This window comes from Talpa europaea (genome assembly GCF_964194135.1).
Source record: "Talpa europaea genome assembly, chromosome: 10".
Classification (NCBI taxonomy): Eukaryota; Metazoa; Chordata; class Mammalia; order Eulipotyphla; family Talpidae; genus Talpa; species Talpa europaea.
Window position 1 is genome coordinate 22,711,331 of NC_140077.1, and position 19,863 is coordinate 22,731,193.

General features: G+C 50.5%; 2 protein-coding genes across 3 annotated transcripts; both read right to left on the minus strand.

Moving 5' to 3' along the window:
* Positions 1-668: 668 nt before the first annotated feature.
* On the minus strand, positions 669-19,569 carry HOGA1 (4-hydroxy-2-oxoglutarate aldolase 1; the record flags this gene model as incomplete). 2 transcript variants are annotated; one of them, XM_084245781.1, is made up of 7 exons in its annotated part: positions 669-818; positions 4,406-4,539; positions 6,151-6,247; positions 6,492-6,626; positions 7,105-7,232; positions 7,438-7,566; positions 19,359-19,569. In XM_084245781.1, 7 exons carry the CDS (start codon positions 19,567-19,569, stop codon positions 669-671), a joined length of 984 nt encoding a protein of 327 aa, XP_084101907.1. The 2 variants fall into 2 exon arrangements, with proteins under 2 accessions (XP_084101907.1, XP_084101908.1); XM_084245782.1 differs by lacking the exons at positions 6,151-6,247; positions 6,492-6,626; positions 7,105-7,232; positions 7,438-7,566.
* Positions 14,669-15,385, minus strand: LOC311178909 (uncharacterized protein C10orf62; the record flags this gene model as incomplete). The annotated part of the gene is made up of 1 exon (XM_084245647.1): positions 14,669-15,385. The coding sequence occupies one exon, from the start codon at positions 15,383-15,385 to the stop codon at positions 14,669-14,671; it is 717 nt and encodes a 238-aa protein (XP_084101773.1).
* Positions 19,570-19,863: the final 294 nt, after the last annotated feature.

Genomic DNA, 19,863 nt, shown 5'->3' on the forward strand with positions numbered 1-19,863 from the left:
TCCTTCCCTAATGTTCCAGACCTGGGTTAGCTAGAATAGTCTCCCAGAATGTAACTTTTATCCACCAGGTGTCATTATTTACCAATTCTGGCAAGCCACTGGTGCGTCTGTGCACTGGATGGTTGAGATCAAGGGTAGAGACAAGAACATGAGATGAATTAAAATAGATTGATTTAGGACAGGGTGCTACGGCTAGAATGCAGCTTGGGAGTCTTTCAAAGACCAGCAATGCTCTTCTCATCGGGTTTCCTAGCCCACCACTTCCTGGCCAGGAGTCAGAACTCTGGTTTTCTGGAGTAGCCCTACCTCCAGCTGCATTAGGCTAGACTCGGATTTGTATTCCAAAGTCTAAGTTGTCTTCCCTTGAGTGAAACACTGCCCAACTGCCCCCTGCCCTTCTCCCCTCTGGCACAGTAGAGAGACATGTAAGAAATGACTCCTTCCCAGACTGAAGGTCTCTAGAGACCCAGCGTATAGGACACAAATGCATGAAGTCATGGGCTGTGAGAATAGGAAGTGAGCATGCAAGGCAGTGCCTGGTGAGAGGCCACTGGAGGACTAACAAGGGAAAGGAGCCTCCAGCCCTCCGGCCCATGTTCCTCTTCCAACAGCAGGTGCCAGGCAGCAGACTGAGGTGGGCTCGGGCCAGGCATGTCCCCTCCTGGCCCTCAGAGCCAGCCATTGCTGGTGAAATCCATGCGCAGCTCCTCCTCCTGTGCGGGGCTCAGCTCCTGCAAGGGGGCCCGGCAGGGGCCTCCATAATAGCCAAGCCAGTCCATGGCTTTCTTCAGCCCGGGGATCCCGAAGCGCCGGGTCACCTGAGAAGTAGAACCTGTTAGAAGTGACCGTGGTGTCCCACACACACACATCTGGGACCCATACATGTGTCACTTTCAGAAAGGTAGGGTTCCTACCTGCCTTCCCTGGCAAAGTATCTCTCCCAAATCTATGACATTGAGGTAGATTGCAAATCCAGATTGAAAGACCAGAAGGCAGCTTGACAGTAGAGAACAAGATGCTGAAAGCTCAGATGAAGACAGGGAATCACCTCTTTTAGTTTTAGGCAAAAATCCACTCCCTCAGAGAGAATGGCATTCTGCCCTCAGGCTGCTCTGGAGAGCTAGCACACTGGTCTGAGCCCAGTTCCCCGGAAGCTAACCCAGGGCACACCGGGGTGAGAAAGTTAGGAGGAGAAGGGTCTACAAAAGCCTCTTGAAGTAGGATCCCCTCCTCACCTACCGCGCCCCTGACCCCAACTCTAAATGACCTCATGGGAAAAATAATTCGTCATTGTCCAAAGAAGTTTCACTGTGTGGCCTTGAATCACTAACTTACCATCTCTGAGCAAATTCTCTTGTCTAAAAAATGAGGGAGTGGACGGCATAGTCTCAAAGGTCTTTCATTGTAACGGGGACCTAAAGCTATCGTCCTTTAAACACGGAGCTTTACAGAAAACAGAGCAGCAACTTTCTTTCCTTTTGCGATATAATTGGCTATTTGTAGGGTAAGGGAAAATGTCAGGCTTTTCTGCCCTCCTGCTATCAGGATAGATGATGGATCCTTGCGGTCTGAATGCATGCCTGATGACGGGCACCTGGAGTAGGGTGTGGGCATAGGTAGATGGGATTCACCTGGGCTGAGACTGGGCTTTTAAGGGCGGCGTCACGGGGACGCTAACAGCAGCAGAAGCCGAAAGAGAAGCTGATACAGAAGCAGAGAAGCAGAAGCAGAGAGAACGCCAGAGAGCCCAGATAGAGTGAGGATTTGCTGGGGGCTGGGAGGACTGCCAACCTCCTGGCCCCCCAGCACCCCTGCCTGCCATGTGCCTGGTGAACCCCAATAAAAGACCTGCAAAAACCACTGAGGACTCAGACTCCTCCTTTACCCGGTCTGCATGGGATCAGAAAACCTGCACTGTGTCCTGTTCCTGCCCTTACACTATTTCATACTGCATGGAAGTTTATATGAATCCTTGACCACTTAAAAACTAAAAAAGTAATCATTACTTAATAGTAAGTTTTATTTGGAGGGAAGTTTAAATATTTAGATATATGAGCTTCACAAAAGGTAAAAATAAGAATTTGGGATCAAAAGTTTGGGAACAACTGGTGAATACTTAATAACTATTTACCCCTAGGCAGTAGGCTTCAGCAAGCAGGGAATCTTTCCTTATCAATGGGTGATAATCCACCCTCCTCCCAAGCCTGGTCCCAATCAACATGTTCTAAGAATCTGGTGACTTTTCACCCAAAACTAGAAGAGAGAAAGCCCTGAGAGAGGGGATGGAAACAAGAAGTACCTAGAGGAAAATGTCCTCTCACAATATGGGTCTGAAGATCACTGATCCACCAGCTCTTTGGACCCTGAGAAAGGGCTGAATGCTTTGGGGGTAAAGACAGCGGAAAGTCCTAAATATAGCTGGGGCAGCAGGCCAACTGATGAGCAGGCAGAGGAAGCACACTGTGTTCGAACAGGGCAATAGGGTGACATCAAGAGGCCCTTGGGGTGGCTGAGCCTAGCGCCCCGGCAGCAGAAAGGTGTTCCAGACATTCCTGAGTGCATGCCCAGAGCTGGCGTGGGAGGGGGCACAGAGTGAAGAGTGGGGAGGATGACCTGCAGAGAGCCAAGACTGGCCACAAGCATCCTCTCTTCCCGAGGGGCAGCCGACGTTGCTCACCTGTAAAGTGAGACAGCAACACCTACCCCACCCTGAACCTTCACCTCTAGGGAGACACACGTTTGCCTCCTCGCTGTCCTTTCACTAAATCTCAGGTAATCTGCCCATTTGAGGTAAAAATTTAAGCTGTGAGCGGGACCTAGCGCCCACCTACCACCTCACCCAAACCAAACACTGTCTAGCTCTGTCTGAGCCATCACCTCGGATGTGAAGCCTAAGGGGACACCAAGAAAGTCAGTCATCAAGAAAAGTAGTATTTAGTGCCCCTCCCACTCCATGAAGATGGTCATGAAAGAGATCTCGCTCGTGAGGCCAGTGAGAACTTTCTCCACTGTCCCCCCAACTCTACAGAAGTGGTGCAGTGGAGGCCACAGGGGCAGGTAAGTGGCACTCTCCCAGCCAGGAAGGCATCAGCAGAGACCGAGAGCAAAACCGAGAGCAGAGTTAAATTACCAACACTTCCCCACAAGAAATCTCCAGGCCTAGATGTTTTCCCTGGAGAATTCTAAAAAATATTTAAAGATTTAACACCACTCTACACAGTGGAGAAAGTTTCTTCCAGAAAATAGAAGAGGAGGGAAGATGTCCAAGGGATTTATGAAGTTATTTTTATCCTGATACGAAAATCAGGGAAAAAGTTAATAAATGGGAGGAAGAAAGAAAGTAAAGGAGAAAAGGAAGGAGAGGGACAGGAAGGAAGCAATGAAAGATAGGGAGAAAACTGCATACAACAGCCAGCATGAATCTAGACAGAAATCCTTAACAGAATATTAGCAAAGGGAACTCAGCAATATATATAAAAAGATTCATACATCATGACTACATGGAATTCATTCCAGGGACATAGGTCTGGTTCAACATTTAAAAAATTAACCAGGCCTCCCTGCTGGCACAAGGGGTTAAGTCCAGCACTGTGAAGATGTCCACAGCCTCTGCAGCACAAGTTCTATCCCCAGCCGGTCAGGGAGCAACCCACATGGCACAGCAGACCTCTCCTGGCTCGCCCGCTGCTCCCCTCAGCAGTGTATTTCCATCGATCTGCCTGTTCTGTTTCCCACTCTGCCTCTGGTGAATCCTCTCACCCCCCGAACTTCTGGCCTGCACCTCAGTTCTTGTATGCATAAAAAAAAAATCTTTAAAAAATTCTTAAAAAATTCAAAATTAATCAATGTAATCCATCATATTAACAGGGAAAATAACAGTCATATCAATACCAAGAAAGAATTCGACAAAATGCAACACCCATTCATGATTTTAAAAACATTGTGAAAACTAGAGCAGAGGGGACCTTCCTTAACATGATAAAGAACATCTGCAAAAACCCTACAGCTGACATTATACTTAATGGCAAAAGGCTAAATGCGTTCCCTAAAATCAGGAACAATATCTGTTCTCACTTGTAAAGCTGATATAAAAGCCTCTAAGTAAGGTCCAGCATCGCTTGTGTCACCACCGTCCAGGAGGCTTATTCTTGGACCTAAAAGGTTAGAATTTTAACTAGCTCCCTAATGAATTCCGGTGCACTTAAGCGTGAGACCCAGTGGGGCTCTGCTTTGTCTGAAGTCAAGATTTTCTGGGGAGGCACAAAGAGTGCCAACACTAGAATGTTCTCCAAAAGGACTTTCTGAAAGGAAAGATCCTGATTCCAGCCTGCCTCCTGCTCCAATGAGGACATGGACCCCCCACCCTCACCCCACCCCTCATTGAGGCCATTGGTTGGGGGCTCACCGCAGTGTTTGGCTCAATGAGGCGGTGCTGCAGCTTCTGGGCATCTTCCCATTGCCCTGTGAGGCAGAGTCGCTCCAGCTGGCACACCTGAGCCCCCAGGACATTGGCCAGGGCACACACGCCCCCCACAGCTCCTGCCCCAGAGCAAGATGCAGAACATCAGCCAGAGCCTCTTCTCACAGAGCCCTCCAAGCGTGCCTTTATTTTGAGGAGATGGGATGTGGATTTCTGTGCTACCAGTTGGCCGTGTCAAAGCCATGCTCTGGAATTCCACAGAGTACCAGTTTCCAGAGCAAAAAGCCATCAGCACATTTGAAGCAGAATCTTGCAGGCCGAGGGGCAGGAAGCCAAACCAAAGGCAACTCAAGGACACTTCTTTCCCCTCTCCCACACTCTCCCCAGGAACGTCCCACCTGCCAGTTCCACCTCCAGAGTTCCTCCAATAGCCCCCTGACTCATCAGTCCTGGAAGGGGGTGGAGTAGATGGGGAATCTTTGCTCTTCTCAAATCTTAATCTCAGTGAACTGGGCCTGGGACAGCAGCAGGGGTTGGGGCTGGGGAGGAGTGGAAAGAGCTCTGGACACAGTCAGGAGACTGGGAATCCCCCCCATTGGCTGCACAAGTCCTAGTCTTTCTCTGTTCTCTTTGTCCTCATTTGGGCAATGAAAGTGGCCTAACTGTGATCCCAGAAGTCCTTGCCACTTCTGCCAGCCTGTCAGTGTGATTCTCAGGCTAATTAGGAAATGACCTTTAGCACAGTGGCCTCAAGGTGGGAAAAGAAAGCAGGCAATTTGGGATGAGCTAATATAGCTGCTTTTACTGATACCCACTACATGCCAGACACCCTGCAGACACGAGGCCAACACTAATCCTCACACTGGCTCTGGTTTGACAGAGTAGAAACTCAGGTCCACAGAGCTAAATACCTTGTCATGCTGCACTCAGTGACTGAACGGAAGGGCTGATTCCCACTCAGTGCCCCTGCCTCCGACATCTATGCTCTGTGCATCTGTCCCACTCTCAGTAGTGAGGACAAATGGGCCCCTCTTCTTCCCCTGTACTTTAAGGACAGAAAGGAGCTGTGCAAAGGCCTTAGACAGTGAGGCAATGTCTTCAGAGACCAGAGAGGATAGGAACCCCGCAGCTCTGGAGAAGTAGTTCAGATCTGCACTGGCTTGGGCTTCCGCTGAAGGGAGCAGACGTTTCCCATCCCTCCACTCCCTGCAAGGGTCAGATCCAACTTGAGCCCAAGGACCTTGAGCCCAAACAGACAAGAGCAGTTGGTCTAAGGGTGACATTCCTAGGATCCTGGACTGGAACAGAATTTGATCAGGCAGCTGAAGATCCTGGGCCCAACCCACAGATCTGACCACTTATTCCGCCCTGGGACCAGGGAGAAAGGAAAATGGACTCCGGGACTTGAGGGGAGGGGCGCCCAGGCCTCGGCCCTCAGAGAATGATTTACAAAATGAGATTAGAGGAGCTAAATTTGTCACCTAAGCAAGGAGCTGGGGATTTAGAGCAAATTGTTGGCACCCCTAGTTGAGCCCAGGATTGTCTACAGCCACCCTCTCCTACCCAACAAGGTCTTTCACAACCCTTCGGGCTCCAGACAAGCAAGCCGTGTGCCCTGCTTCTCACACTGGCGGCGACCCGCTGCAGACCCCGCCCTGGTCCTCACAGTCTCTCCTAGCAGACCCAGCTGCTGGTCACTCGTCACAGTGTGACAGCCTCGGGGGGCCTACCCACAGCGTAGCCGGCCAGCAGGAAGCCGGCCGATCCAGCCAACACCTGGAAATCCTGCCTCCTGGTCTTGTGAACAATCAGCCCGATCCTGGTCACCTGCAACAGCACAGCAAACTGGGTGTGAGAGCTGGGCCCCGAGCCTCCGCCAGCCTGGGTGGGGGCTGGGCAAGCACGGAGCAGCAGAGTGCAGGTCCCAGAGAGATGCCCGGAAACCCTGAGAGTCCGCAAGACAGAACCCAAACAGTAGCCCTGGGCTGATGCGGATTCCAGCTTGGCCCCGAAATGGGTGGCAAAAGAGAAGAGGAAGAGGGAGCCCCAGCTAAGAGCGGCTGCCACTCACATCACCGCCACTGTCCTTGATGCCCACGATGTTCGGGTGCTGGGAGAGCGTGACCACTGCGTCCACAGGCAGGTCCAGCCCTGTGTTGCCCGGGACATTGTACAGCACCACGGGGATTGGAGAGAGGTCAGCCACCTGAGGGGCACAGAGGGGAGAGGGCAGCTGTGCCAGACCTGAGTCCCACTGCTCCTTGCCCGCCATCACAGGCCCAGGTCAGGGTCACCGCACAGGCCCCTCTCCTGCCCTGGGAGGCGCAGTGCCCAGAACTCAGACTGTGACCGTGGTAATGGGAAATATTTAGTGAGCACTTTCTAGTACCAGGCAAGTTCTAAGTCCTTTACATTGCGAACTTCATGACAGCCCCACGAGAAAGATACCATCATTTCTCCCATATGGGAGGACAGGGAACTTTGGGACAGAGTGGTTAAGTGAGTCACCCAATATAACACAACTGCCACCTGGTGGCCTCCCCGACTTTCCCATAGCTGCCCCTAGGGGAGGTGGGGCCACCACTCTGCTCCCAGCTGCTCTCATCTCTCCCCAGGCAGAGTGTCCACCTCATCTGACCTATTCTTAACCCCAGGTGTCAAAGCCATGCCCCCCTCACACCCACCTTGGTGTAGTGGTGAATGAGGGCGGCACTAGTCATGCGGCCACGATAGTAGCAAGGTGTCACCACCATGGCAGCGTCAGCCCCGACCTGGGCCATGCTCAAGGTCATCTCCACCGTGGCTTGAGTAGCTGCAGGGGAAAGAGTGTGTCTTCCCTCTGGGCCATGGAGGGAGAGAGGAGGAGGAGAAAGGGCTAGGAAGAAGGGCTGGACTAGAACCCCGGAGCAATCAGGGTGTATAGAAGAGACAAAACAAGTATCTGAACCCAGCCCCAAGGTCAAGGAGCCATCCCCTGCCCCTCCAGCTACCCAGGGCCCAGGGCATTATGGCCTCACACTCGCAGCCAGAGCCAGCTAACAGAAGCTTGTCCTTGGGCATGGCCTGGCGCACGCGGCTCACCACCTCCAGGCGCTCACTGCTGGTCAGGAAGGGGAACTCCCCGTTGGAGCCTTGGACCACGAAGCCTGCAAGAGAGGCTCCATCACGACCAGCCAACACCTTCCCATCCTCTGTGGACAACCAAGACATTGGTGCTTATACACTGGGGTCCCCACCTCTCCCCAAACCATAATTTTTTAATCCATTTCTTTCCCATCTTTGTTCTGCTACAGGGAGAATGTTTTTATCCCATCGCAACGACACCCTCCATACGATTTTTGTTGTAATGACAAGCTTTAGTCCTACCAAAAATAAGAGAGAATGTAATCCACATCCATGCCCAGTGCCCGTGCCCCCCTGCTGACCACCTTCCTCTTCCTCTTTCTGTTCTGACTCAGCAGTTGATTGTTCCCCTTCCTGTCTTTATATATTTGACATACCTATGAACCCCCAAACAAAATATAATATGGTTTTTGCCACTTTAAACTTTATAGAAATGGAATCAAACCTTTATAGCCTTCTGCAATTTGCCATTTTTGCTGAACATTATGTTTTGAGCTTTGCCCATTGCAGTAGACAAAGTTCTGATCCAGGCATCTTATCAGCTATATAACATTCTGTTGTGAGGTTAGACCACAATATATTTTTCATTCTCCCTTTGAGAACATTTAAAATGGTTCCACAGTTTTATTATTACAAACAATAGTGAAACACACATGTCTAAGAATTTCTCTACAGTTTAGACAGGTAGGTAAGTAGTTGCCAAGTCACATGTGCATGCCGCTTCGTGTGCTAACTTCTGTCAGATTAGCCAGGTCAGACCCCAGCAGCCCATAGAAGAATAGCCTGCTAATGTCCATCCATGCCAACACTAGGTCCATCCATGCCAACACTGGGTATTGTCAGAACTAATTTTTGCCAGTTTTCTGGGTGAAAAATGACATCTCATTTTATTTTCCATTTTGACCAGTCATTTGAGTCATTACCAGTTTGACCAGTCATTTGAGTCATTACCAGTTTGACCAGTCATTTGAGTCATTACCAGTTAAAGCTGTCAACCCTTTAATATGCACGAGGGACCAGAAGAACTGATCCTCCTCCGCTGAATCTGAAGGAATTGTTAGTAAAATTATTTTCCTCTCAGCTTCCTCTGCCAAGAAGGAAGAAAGACAAGCACTGGACTCCAGTCCCCTCTGACTACTGAGCAAATTCTATTTTCTTTTCTTTCTCTTCTCTACCCCATTCCACTCAAAAAATATTTTTCTTAAATAGTTGACAAATACATCATGCAATATAAGATTTTACAGAAATCTTCTTTAGGAGAAAGGAAAGAAAATAAAGCAGGGGGCAATATTAGCATACAAAATCCCTGCCATTCACTTGTGAGTGATGGGCCAGAAATTTGATTTGGAGCTTCCTGACAGTCAAAGCTAAAAGGGAAATGTGGTCAACTGACAGTTATGCAGTACTCAAGATAAAAGCAAAGCAGCTGTTCTGGAGAAACACAGAGTTTCCTGGCACAGGGACCAAAGGAGACTGTTCCTGTGAGTCATGCTTAAGGGGACATAGTGTAATGTGGAGTCAACTTTACATCACAAACCTTTTCTCATGCTGTTCACTACATTATTAGATTCCACTGAGTGGATTCCAGAAAATCTCACTAGATGCTTAGCAGTCTCTTCCCTTCCTCCACCCCAGTTTTTTTGATTTTCTTGTTTGTTTTCACCTTGGCAGGGAACATCTTGAGGCAAATCGCTTTTGGCTTCTATAGGAATGCCTCCTCAGGACTGAGTCCTCTGTGTCAGGCTAGGAGCTGAGCAGGAGCCTCCTTCTGTCTTGCTATGGAAGGTCCCAGTGCTTTCCCAGTGGGTCATCCCCAGGCATAGTGGTGCCAGCCCCAGAAAGGGCTTCAGTCACCACGATTAGATCAGCACCCTCTGATTTAAAGATCAAGGATTCAAAGATTGAGATTTTGCTACTTCTTCAACTCAAATACCAAAGGCATCTTTCCCCATTCCACAACCCCCCCACCCCCGCCCCCATCCTGGGAGGGCTCTGGGACCAGTTCTTGCAATAGCGACTTTTTTTTTTTTTGAAGATTTATTTATTTATACATACAAGAGCTGGGGTATAGGCCAGAGGTGTGTGGGGTGAGCTGACTCACCAGAGATAGAGTGGGGAGCAGAATAGGCTACTGAAATACACTTCCGAGGGGAGCAGTAGGCGAGACAGGAGAAGTCTGCTGCACCATGTGAGTCAGCTCCCTGGCCAGGGATCGAACTTGTGCTGCAGTAGCTGGTGATAGCTTGATAGCACCGAGACTTCGACCCCTGCACCACCAGGGAGGTCCACTCTAGCCATTTCTTTAGCTGTAGTCACTCACTCCCAAGTCACCCTTTGTTCTGTGCTCAGTTCTAAAAACCCCAGGACCCAAGGGTGGGCCTGGCCTAAACAACAGGACAGCAGGGTCTTGCATTCTGGGTGGTGAAGTTGTGCTCAAGACTCTATTGGCACAGCCCTCTCCCTCGGTCTCTTACAGGGGGAATCTGACCCAGGCCCGCCTACCAAGAAGGAAGAGAAGCCGGGCTGGGAAGCACTGGCCCCCTCTGGCTGCTGATAGGGCAGCCCTACCTGATAGGGCTGTTTCAAAGGTTCAAACAAGAACATGAACAAGAAAGCACTTTGAGGTCTGTGAGCTAAGGTCACAAAGCCCCCCACACACACACTCTTTTTCCTCACCTAGGTGTCCAGTTTCAGGCCCATGTGTAGAGAGGGGCCAGAGGGGAGGGAAAGGCCAGGTCTGTAGTTGGGGAGTGAGGAAAGTGAGAGGTGGAGAAGCAGGGCCCTCAACCCAGAGCCTGGCTTGAATGCAGGGCGGCCCCTCATCAGGTGAGCTCTTAGACCAAGACTTCCTCCAACTTCAGCTTCCTCAACTGAAAAATGGGTATATTAGTGTCCTCCTGAAAGAGTTGTTGTGAGATCGAAACAAGAAACTATTGGTAAAGTGGTTAGACTCAAACCTGGCTGGGCACAGTAATAGCTGCAGACAGGGGCTCAGGAGAAAGGGCTCAAGCCTCACATGCGAGGTGGAGGAGGAAGGAGAGAGGGAGAGGGCAGTTGGGAGGGAGGTGAGTCTGCGCTGGAAGGCCTCTCAGGACCCCTTCAGTGTTATGATGAAGAGCTCATTTGGAAAGCCCCATCATTACGTGGCTGGCTGGGAAGACAGTGACCTGGGAAGGGACTGGGTGTTTGGACAAGGGAGGCACCAGCAATATAATATGGCCAAATGGAATAATAGTCTCTCTTTCATAAAAAGAGTCCCTATCACTGTCATGCCCCTTGGCTCAGAGCTATGGCCACCTTCTCTGAGAAGTCTTCCAGGGATCCCTGCACTGGACATCTATCTTTTGAACTTCCTTACCCTGTCCTTTGCCCTTCTGTGTTTCCTACTCAAAAATGTACAAAGGGGCCTCCCTGATGGCGCAAAGTGTTATGTCTCAGCACTATGAAGCTATCAGCAGCCACTGCATACGAGTTTGATCCCTGGCCAAGGAGCTGACCCACATGGCGCAGAAGACCTCTCCTGTTTCACCCACTGCTCCCCTCAGCAGTGTATTTCAGTCAGTCTGCCTGTTCTGTTCCCCACTCTGTCTCTGGTGAATCCTCTAAACCCCCACCCTCACCCCACCTCTGGCTACGTCCCAGCTCTTATATGCATAAATAAATAAATCTTTAAGAAAAAAAGTACAGAAATTTTCAGAAACCTTCAATCTTCCCCACCCCTGCCTGTGGGATTAGACAAAATTTCTCAAACTGGTCTCCCCTGTAAAACAGGAAATTGGATTTCTCCTGAGTCCTACCTGGTTCTGAGCTTTGGAGTCACATTCCTGGCTTTTCTTCCTACCTTTTGCCTAGTTTTAAGTGTCCCCTTCAGCCCAGACCCCCAGACATTCTGCCAGCTTCCTGCCCTGCACCTTTGCTCATGCTGTTCCTTCTGCCTGAACACCTCCCTAGCAGCTCCGAAAAAGCTCCCGGGGCCACAGCCTTGCCCAGATACTTCCCCCGACTCCAAAACATTTTGTTCCTGCATAGCACTAAAATCACCAGGGTCAGGGATTGTGTCCCCTCCTTTTGGGGACATCCTCAGAGGGGACATAAGGTAATGTGTCTCCATGATACCTCATACATTGCCTGTTGAGGAACATTTGGCCAACTTGTAAAAAAGAAAAATTGTCCCAAACATAGTGGGGGGTCAGAACTTTTCATGATGTAACTCATAACCTCCCACTGGGAAGAAATGAACATTCCTGATAAAACGCTTCAGCAATTTCCTGATGAACTTTAAGGGAATTAATCCTTGCTCTGGGAAACAGCCACCCTCTCTACCCCACTCCCACCCCAAATCCTTCCTTCACCCACCCCAGCCCCCCTCACCCCACTCACTGCCAGCCACCGATGACTCTCAGGCAAGGGTCGAGGGCTGTTAACAACTTTTCTTTGTATTTAGTTTAGCAAGGATTTCACTGGTCACTTATGAAACTCTCCAGTAGAACAAACTTAACAGTTAAAAGCTGTTTTCTTGTAAGGTGACTGTAATGAAACTTTGACATGCACTCATAACTAAATTATCTGAAAACTGTTTTCTGTACTTCTAGTTTTGAACTACTTTTAAACTTATATAAAAGTTGCTCTTATACATTCAAAAAAGATAAACACATGCAATTTGCAGCAACATGGATGGCGCTGGAAGGGATCATGCTCAGCGAAATAAGCCAGAAAGAAAAAGAAAAATACCGGATGGTCTCACTCATAGCAGGAATCTAGAAAACTTAAATAAGGGACCAGGAAAAATAATAACTATAAGAAAGAAAATATCAAAATCAAAAACAACTATGAACCAGAGATACTCTATGGGGGGTGGGGGGTGGGGAAAGGAGGGACGGGGTCAAAATAAGGGGGTTGTAATTGTATGGGGAATATAAAAGAAAAATTTAAATAAAAAGTAAAATAAAATAAAAAAATAAAAAAGTTGCTCTTATAGTACAGTACAGGGGATTTCCAAGCAGCCCTCACCCAGCCCCCACTAATGACAACAGCTATAAGTATTCCTATAGAGTACAATTATCAGGACCAGAGAATTCATATTGGTACAATACTATTTTATCTAAATTTAGCCAGTTTGAAATTTTAAAGAGTCCAAAGTCATAATTAGGTAAACTGAAATTTCATGTCAAGCTTTGGTGAAAGGACTTACCTTCTAGATAGAGCAGGTATTTTATGCATTTTAACCATCACTTTTAGAAACCAAATCTTACCCACTCTTGCCTTTTGTTAAATGTGCAAATCACCAACATTTTCCAGCGTCATTGATCTTTTTTCTAGTTAAGATTACAAAGAGGGCCTCCCCGGTTGCGCAGCTGTTGAGCGCTGGGTTGCGAAGCTGCCCGCAGCCTCTGCAATGCTGGTTGGATCCCCGGCTGCTCCCCGGCTGCTCCCCGGCTGCTCCCCTGCCACCCACATGGCGCGCAGACCTCTCCTGCCTCCCGCTGCTCCCCTCAGCAGTGTACTTCGGTCCTTCTGCCTGCTCTGCTCCCCGCTCTGGCTCTGGTGAATTCTCTCACCCTCCTGCGCTTCTGACTGTACCCAGTGCTTGTATAAAAATAAATAAATAAATAAATAAATCTTTAAAAAAAAAAGAAAAAAGAAAAGACTACAAAGAATTTTAAGTATACAAATATAGCAGCATTGACATAGTTACTTTTAACAATGTCAGAAATAGTCAAATACTCTCAACTCTGCGCCATAAAATCAACTGACCACATTTAGGGAATTTACAGATTTATCCACCCTTTGCAGTGATTCTGGGCACCTTCTCCCTAGGGTTTGAGTTCCTCATATTGGGAACAGATGATAAATAATAGATACAAAAAGTAAGAGATTTCTATATCAAGGAGTCACTTAGAATTAGTGTGGTGTAGCTGACCCGGCTCGGGTTTCAGTGGAGCAGGCAGCCACATTTCACTGCCTGGTTGGCGATCACCCCAACCCCAAAACAGTTTCTTAGGACCCAGGGAAAGGAGGCAGGGAGAGTCCAGGTTTGCAGGAAGGCACAGAAAGTGTCAGGACATGTAGCTAGAAGACAGATAAATGTGAGAGAAGTTCTATGGGGAACAGGGGCTTTGGATCGGAGGTCATCACAGGGCAGGAAACCGGGGTACAGGCTTTGGAGTCAGGCAAAGCTAGTTTCTAACAACAGCAGCATCACTTATTCTCTATCTCAGCGAATTCTGTTTCTGAGCTTCAGGCCACAATTAACACAGGGCATGGCATATAATAAAAACAAAACAAAAAAAAAAAAAATAGAGGGAGCTTCTGATGGTGCTAGTAATACTACTAGTTAGTAGTGCTAACAGCAGTGAGGCTGGTAGCTCCAGGCCCAACCATAGCAGTTCTGGAGATAGCTGGCGAAGATGTGCTAACACAGATCCCACTGGGCCCGGGAAGCAGGCTGGGCAAGGAGAGAGCTGTGGTTGGGATACCACAGGCCTTCAGAAACAGCAGACTAGGTGGGGACAGCACCAGGCTGACAGGGCCTACCTCCCACCCGCTTGCTCTCTTCTGAGAGCCTCTCTCTCCATCTCTCCCCACACCTGACTGCTTCTCTCTTCCCTCAGTAGCCCATCCCCAGAACCTGGGACTTGGGGAAGCTATTTGATGGAGTCTCGAAAAAGCCATTGGCCTTAGGCCAAGTTCCCACCAAGAGGACTGTGGGAGAAGGACCCCTCTCTCCCCACGCCCGCCCAGATGTGAGACCTGTCCCAGAGTTCCCCCACTCCAACACAGAGGGAGGGTGTACAAGGCTTTATTGGCTTAGTTCCAGGCACTAGGCTTCAGTGTGGGGCTCTCCGCTGGTCCTGGATCTGCCTCAACTGTCCTCTCCATGGGTCTCCAGGGGCCTCTGTCTGCCTCAGCTGCTTGGCTTCCTCCCAGCTTTCCCTCCAGCAGGGACCATCCTCGGTGGCAGACACCTCTCATGGAGTTAAAGGTGCCAGGACCCCTGTGGGGGCCTGAGTAAGAGGGGATTTGAGCGGCACCTCACTCTGGACCATGTGGGCTTCCCCACAGGAGAGAAAACAGGCCTGCATATGTGTGCCAGCCCTGCTGGGGGAAGGGGCGTCCCGTCGATGGCTAGGTGGACTCAAAGGGGCCATAGTTCTGGTGGCTGCGGTTGGGCAGGCTGTGGCTGTGGTGGCTGGGGTGGCCTGGATGATTCTGGTGGCTGTGGTGACTGTGGCCGTGGAGGGTGTGGGAGTGGTTCATACCCGCTACGGTCGTTTCCCTCTGGGTAAGGAAATTCCCTTTCAGCTTCAACTCCACCTCCTCAAGAGCCTTCAGCTCATCCTGGTTGATGTCCTTGGTCTCCAGGTGGCCTGTGTGCTGGTAAGCGGAGGCGCGCTGCAGCATGGAGCTGGCCAGCTGCCGCCCCAAGGTGTCAATGTCCTTGGTGCAGGCGGACACGGCGGCCCACGTGGCTTCGTCCGTGGAGGAGGATTTTCCAGTCTCCTTGTGGGTCTCTTTGATCATGGAGGTCCCTGACATCCTCTGCTTGCTGGTGAAGGACTCACGGTGAAGAGTGGAGCTCCCTTGCTTGGAAGTGAAGGTCTCCACGCGGATGGTGGTGTTGGCCTCTCCACTGCCACCCTCCAGCTGGGGGCCAGTGCTGCTGCTGCTGCTGGGGGCTGTGGCCATGTTGCTGCAGGTGGCCAGCTTCTCTTCCGAGAGGCGGCTGAAGTGGGATTTGATCCAGTTCTCATTCTTTGTTCTGTGGCACTCTGGCAGCTCCTGCTCCTCCCGTGCAGACCCAGGGACTGTCTTCTTTCTCCTCTTCCTATGAGCCCACAGCATGAAGCTTCCACCTCCTAGGAGTAGGAGGGTCCCCAGCACCACCTTGCATGATGGTTGCTGGATAAACTCCAGGAAGGTCTCCAGGACCCCACTCCACGCAGGCAGACCTAAGAGCACACTGGGATTGGGGGAGCCCGGGTGAAATGGTTCATGCTTGGGAGGGCCAGGCTCCCAGAGGGTGTCTGGCAGGTGGTGTCCCCTGTTTCCCCCTCCCTAGGTTGCCCCTCCCTCCTCAGCAATGGACCCCATTGTGAGGAAGGCGGTTGGGGGGCAGGGTGGGGAAAGGCCACAACATCCCTCAAGTCCAGTCTGGCAGGCATCTCCCTCAAGTCTTGTCCTCAGGCCTCTGGCCTATCTCCCACCCTGACACCTGTCCCCAAGGCCAGTGGAAGGGCAGCTACCCTAATTGTGAGTCCCTTCTACCTTCTGCTTATGACCCATTCTGCCACTCAATTCTTCTCAGCTGCCAGTCTGGTGGAAGGCCCTGACTTGGAGAGCATAAAGTCTGTCTAGCGGCTGCCGGGGAAGAGGCTGCTGGATCAGGCTGACCATCACTGACGGACCCTCTTGGCTGAGCTAGTACCTGAGGCCTGTGTCTCCCTCGGTCAGTTTTGCGTTTTCCATCTCCACTTGTCGGCCCCAATCTCATAACAGAGCAAGGCTCAGAGGAAAGGGGCCCAGGAGGGAGTTCATTCTGGAATAACGTGAGGTCACAATTGTAGGCAAACAAGCAATGAACTGAGAAGGCAGAGGGCATAGGATGGGAGATGTCACTGGGGGGCAGTTCCCCGGGCCACTCCAGGATGGGGGCTGCTACCTCTTGCTTTAGTGAGGAAAACTTGCAAACTTAAAATTGTGGGTCCCCCACCCCTCATGGGCACAGTTCAGGTTGTGAAGAGGCAGGGCAACCCACCGGGCTCTCCGTTGGCGACCAAGTTAGACCCGAATTAGGCCCAAGTCTTCTCAGAGTAGAAACAGGCCTGGGTCACTCTAGGTTTCCTCCCTCACTCCTGCCATGTCCCTGAGCCATCTAACACGGTTTTCTGACGAAGAAATGCCAACAAAAAATTGTAAAAATTGTGATATTTTGCACAAAATATTTTCTTGAACAATACACAAAAACATATCTTACAGCAAAGACGGTGTATCTCGCAACAAGAAACCTTGGTCTACTCTACACACTAAAGGAATAAGACACAAGCTTAAAGCTTCGTGGGGAACAGCGTTTCCCCAGTCCCGCTGCAGTAGCTCTGTGGTCATACACCAACCTCATTTGGAAATAACAATTCAAAGTTCATCTTTGAGGTTGTTTGTGGGTGTGAGTTCAGGGCCACATGGCCCTTCTGCAACAACCCCACCAGCCAGTCTCTAGTTAGAATTGTTATTTTAAAATAATACTCTTGATTCAGATAATTAGTACAATGCTTTAAAGAAAAAAAAAAAAAAAGGAGGGAGAATGTTTTGGACAAGCCTTCCAGAGTAATCTCCAACTTTCCCTATTCAAGAGTAGGTTCCTGCCTCCTCCCCGAGGCCCTGGAATGAGATAGGTAGTGGTTCCCTTTCTGTCCCTGAGTGTTGGGTTGCAATGCCTGTCCCAGGGGCTAGGACGGAGCAGGTGAAACAGATTTTAGAGCTAACGTTGTTCACCTCTCCTTCCAGGCCATCTCCTGTGTACTGCAGTAGTGTCAGGACCCTGTGACTTTACATTCTCCAAGTCAGGGCCTGTTAGACTCCTCAGCAGGAAGATGGAGAACGCTGTGGCTCAGTTTCCATTCTGCAATGAGGGAGCTCATTGTAGAATGTTTTAAGAGGATTTAAGAGGTATAGTGACTTCCCTAAGGTCCCCATAACTGGCATAACCAGGATTCTTACCCTACTTTTCTAACTCTAGATGCTGGGCTTTTTCTATGCCACCCACCCCCTGTATGTGAGCGAGATGAGGTGGAGGTTGCATGGGAGATGAACTAGCATCCCACGGCTGCCAAGTCCACTGCTGCCTGTGCTCTGGGTACCCTGATGCCCTTAGCAGGGATGGGCGGGCGGGCAGGTGAGCAGGGTGCAGAGCAGAGGCTTGGGGGTCTCTGTGGATTCCCTGAGTGACAGGCAGACACTAGGCACCATGTCCACTCTCTCTGCCCCCTGCACTGGCTTGTCCTTGAACTCAGAAGGCAAAGCAGAGACTTTTCCCTCTCAGATAGAAGGAGCATCTTGCTTTGCCTCAAGAGATCTAGGCCTGGGCACAAACCTTCAGTCCCCAATGAGCCGAGTTCCAGCAGAAATTAGTTTGTTCATTGCTCAGTGTGGGGCCCAACAGGACATTTGCTGTCCCCAGGGAAAGGTCACATCCTGTAGCACTGAGACATGAAGGACATTGGTCAGGCCAGTGGTCACTGTCACAAAGCAACTGTGGCCACAGTCACCTTACTAATAATTGTTATCTTTTTAATAATTGTTATCACTGGATCGATACCCACTGATCTATCTCACACTTTAGAATTTGCAGCACGCTTTCATTTGCACTCTCAGATTTTTCTCCCCACCATCCTGTGACCAGGCATTACTACTCCACGGGGAGACTGAGGCTTGGCAAGATCGTCTCTCCACCAAGCCAGTGGCAGAGCTGTGTGATACCAATCCAGACCCCAATTTTTTTTTTTTTTAAGATTTATTCATTGGGGCCTCCCTGGTGGCGCAACGGGTTAGGCACGGCGCTGTGAAGCTGTCTGCAGCCTCTGTAGGGTGGGTTTGAGTCCCGGCCAGCCAGGGAGATTCCCACATGGCACAGCAGACCTCTCCTGTCTCGCCCCCTGCTCCCCTCAGCAGTGCTTTCAGTCTTTCTGCCTGTTCTGCTTCCCACTCTGTCTCTGGTGAATCCTCTCACCTTCCCACATCTCTGGCCTGTACCCCAGCTATTGTATAAATAAAAAATAAATCCTTAATAAAAGAGATTTATTCATTTATGCATACAAGAACTAGGGTGCAGGCCAGAGGTATGGGGGGATAAGAGGATTCACCAGAGACAGAGTGGGGAGCAAAACAGGTGGATTGACTGAGATACACTGCTGAGGGGAGCAGCGGGCGAGACAGGAGAGGCCATGTGGGTCAGCTCCCTGGCCTGGGATCGAATTCAGGCCACAGTGGCTGCCAGGGTAGGCCCTAGACCCTTAACTGCTCCTACACATGGCATCAGTTGGAGCCACTCCATCCCCAACTATTTGCTGGTGCAGCGACTCAGCAGTCGGGAGCAGGGGGATGAAACCCAGCATGGGAACAGTCAGACCCGAGTTCAAACTGTAGCTCAGCGACATTCAAGCTGCAAGACCTCATGCCGTGACTATCACTTGGAGAACCAGCTCCCATCTGTGAAATGGTGCTATTGTGAGTCCCGCCTCTGGGCCCAGCCCTGGCTGATGGAGGGGACAGGCAGGCAAGGACTTGCATACCTTCATTTATGGTGCCAATGACTGTATGTATGTTGAGTGTCACAAATATGACCTGGTCCCTGCCCTCAGAGAGGGGAGATCCAGGTGTAAAGGGGGAAATGAGTCAGAGAATCCGGAACAGGAATTAATTCTTCACCCAGAAGGGAATCAAGCAAGGCTTTGAGGGAGATGAGCCAGCTGGCTGGACACCCGGATACTGGTGCCATTTCCACCTGCACAGAGTCCACAAGGACTTTCATACCCATTGTTAGTGTGAGCCCAAAATGACATGGGCTAAGGGACTTTCACAGTTTACAACTGGGGAAACTGAGGCAGGCAGATTCAGTCCTAGGTCACAGGCCACAGGGAGCTACCTTTGTGTCTCCTTACTCCAGCCAATGCCCCCTATTCCTCTCCCATAGTAAAATGACCCCCCAGTGTCCAGCTGTCCCTGGGCAGCGCAACAGAGCCTGTGTGCTCTCCTCTGTCCCTGGCTGAGGAGATGTGTCATTCACTTGTCCCCCGACTCTCACATGGACAGGCCCACTTACCTCGGAAAGGGAAGGTGCCCAGTTTGTGCAGATTCTCCTCCAGTTTCCCATAGTCCACCTCTGAGGTGGCAGTGAAGGGGGTGGTCACAGGGGGGTAGATGCCCGCGATGTCTACCTTCTTCCCCTCCCCTGAGGACCGGCTCCCCACTTTCTTGGACAAGCCCCTACTCAGCCCTGGCCTCACAGAGGTCCAGACTCGGGGACCCAGCATCTCTGCAGGAGGCCTGAGGCCCAGCTGGTCTCTGCCCCCAACTGAGACTGAGTCTGGACTCCTTCCTACCCCTGTTAATGATCAATGTGTCTAGTTAAAAATTTGCTGCCCCCTGACTTTTAGGCACTGGGGCAGACCCGGGAGAGGTGTCCTGGGGCCAGAGGCCAGACTGATAGGCTCCAGGGCGTCCTCCCTCCACTTGGGAAGCAGCCGGATATGTGCCGCAACCCAGGGTCCCTCTGACCAGATGGAAAGCTGACTCCTGGGATACCAACACTAAAGGGATCTCCAGTG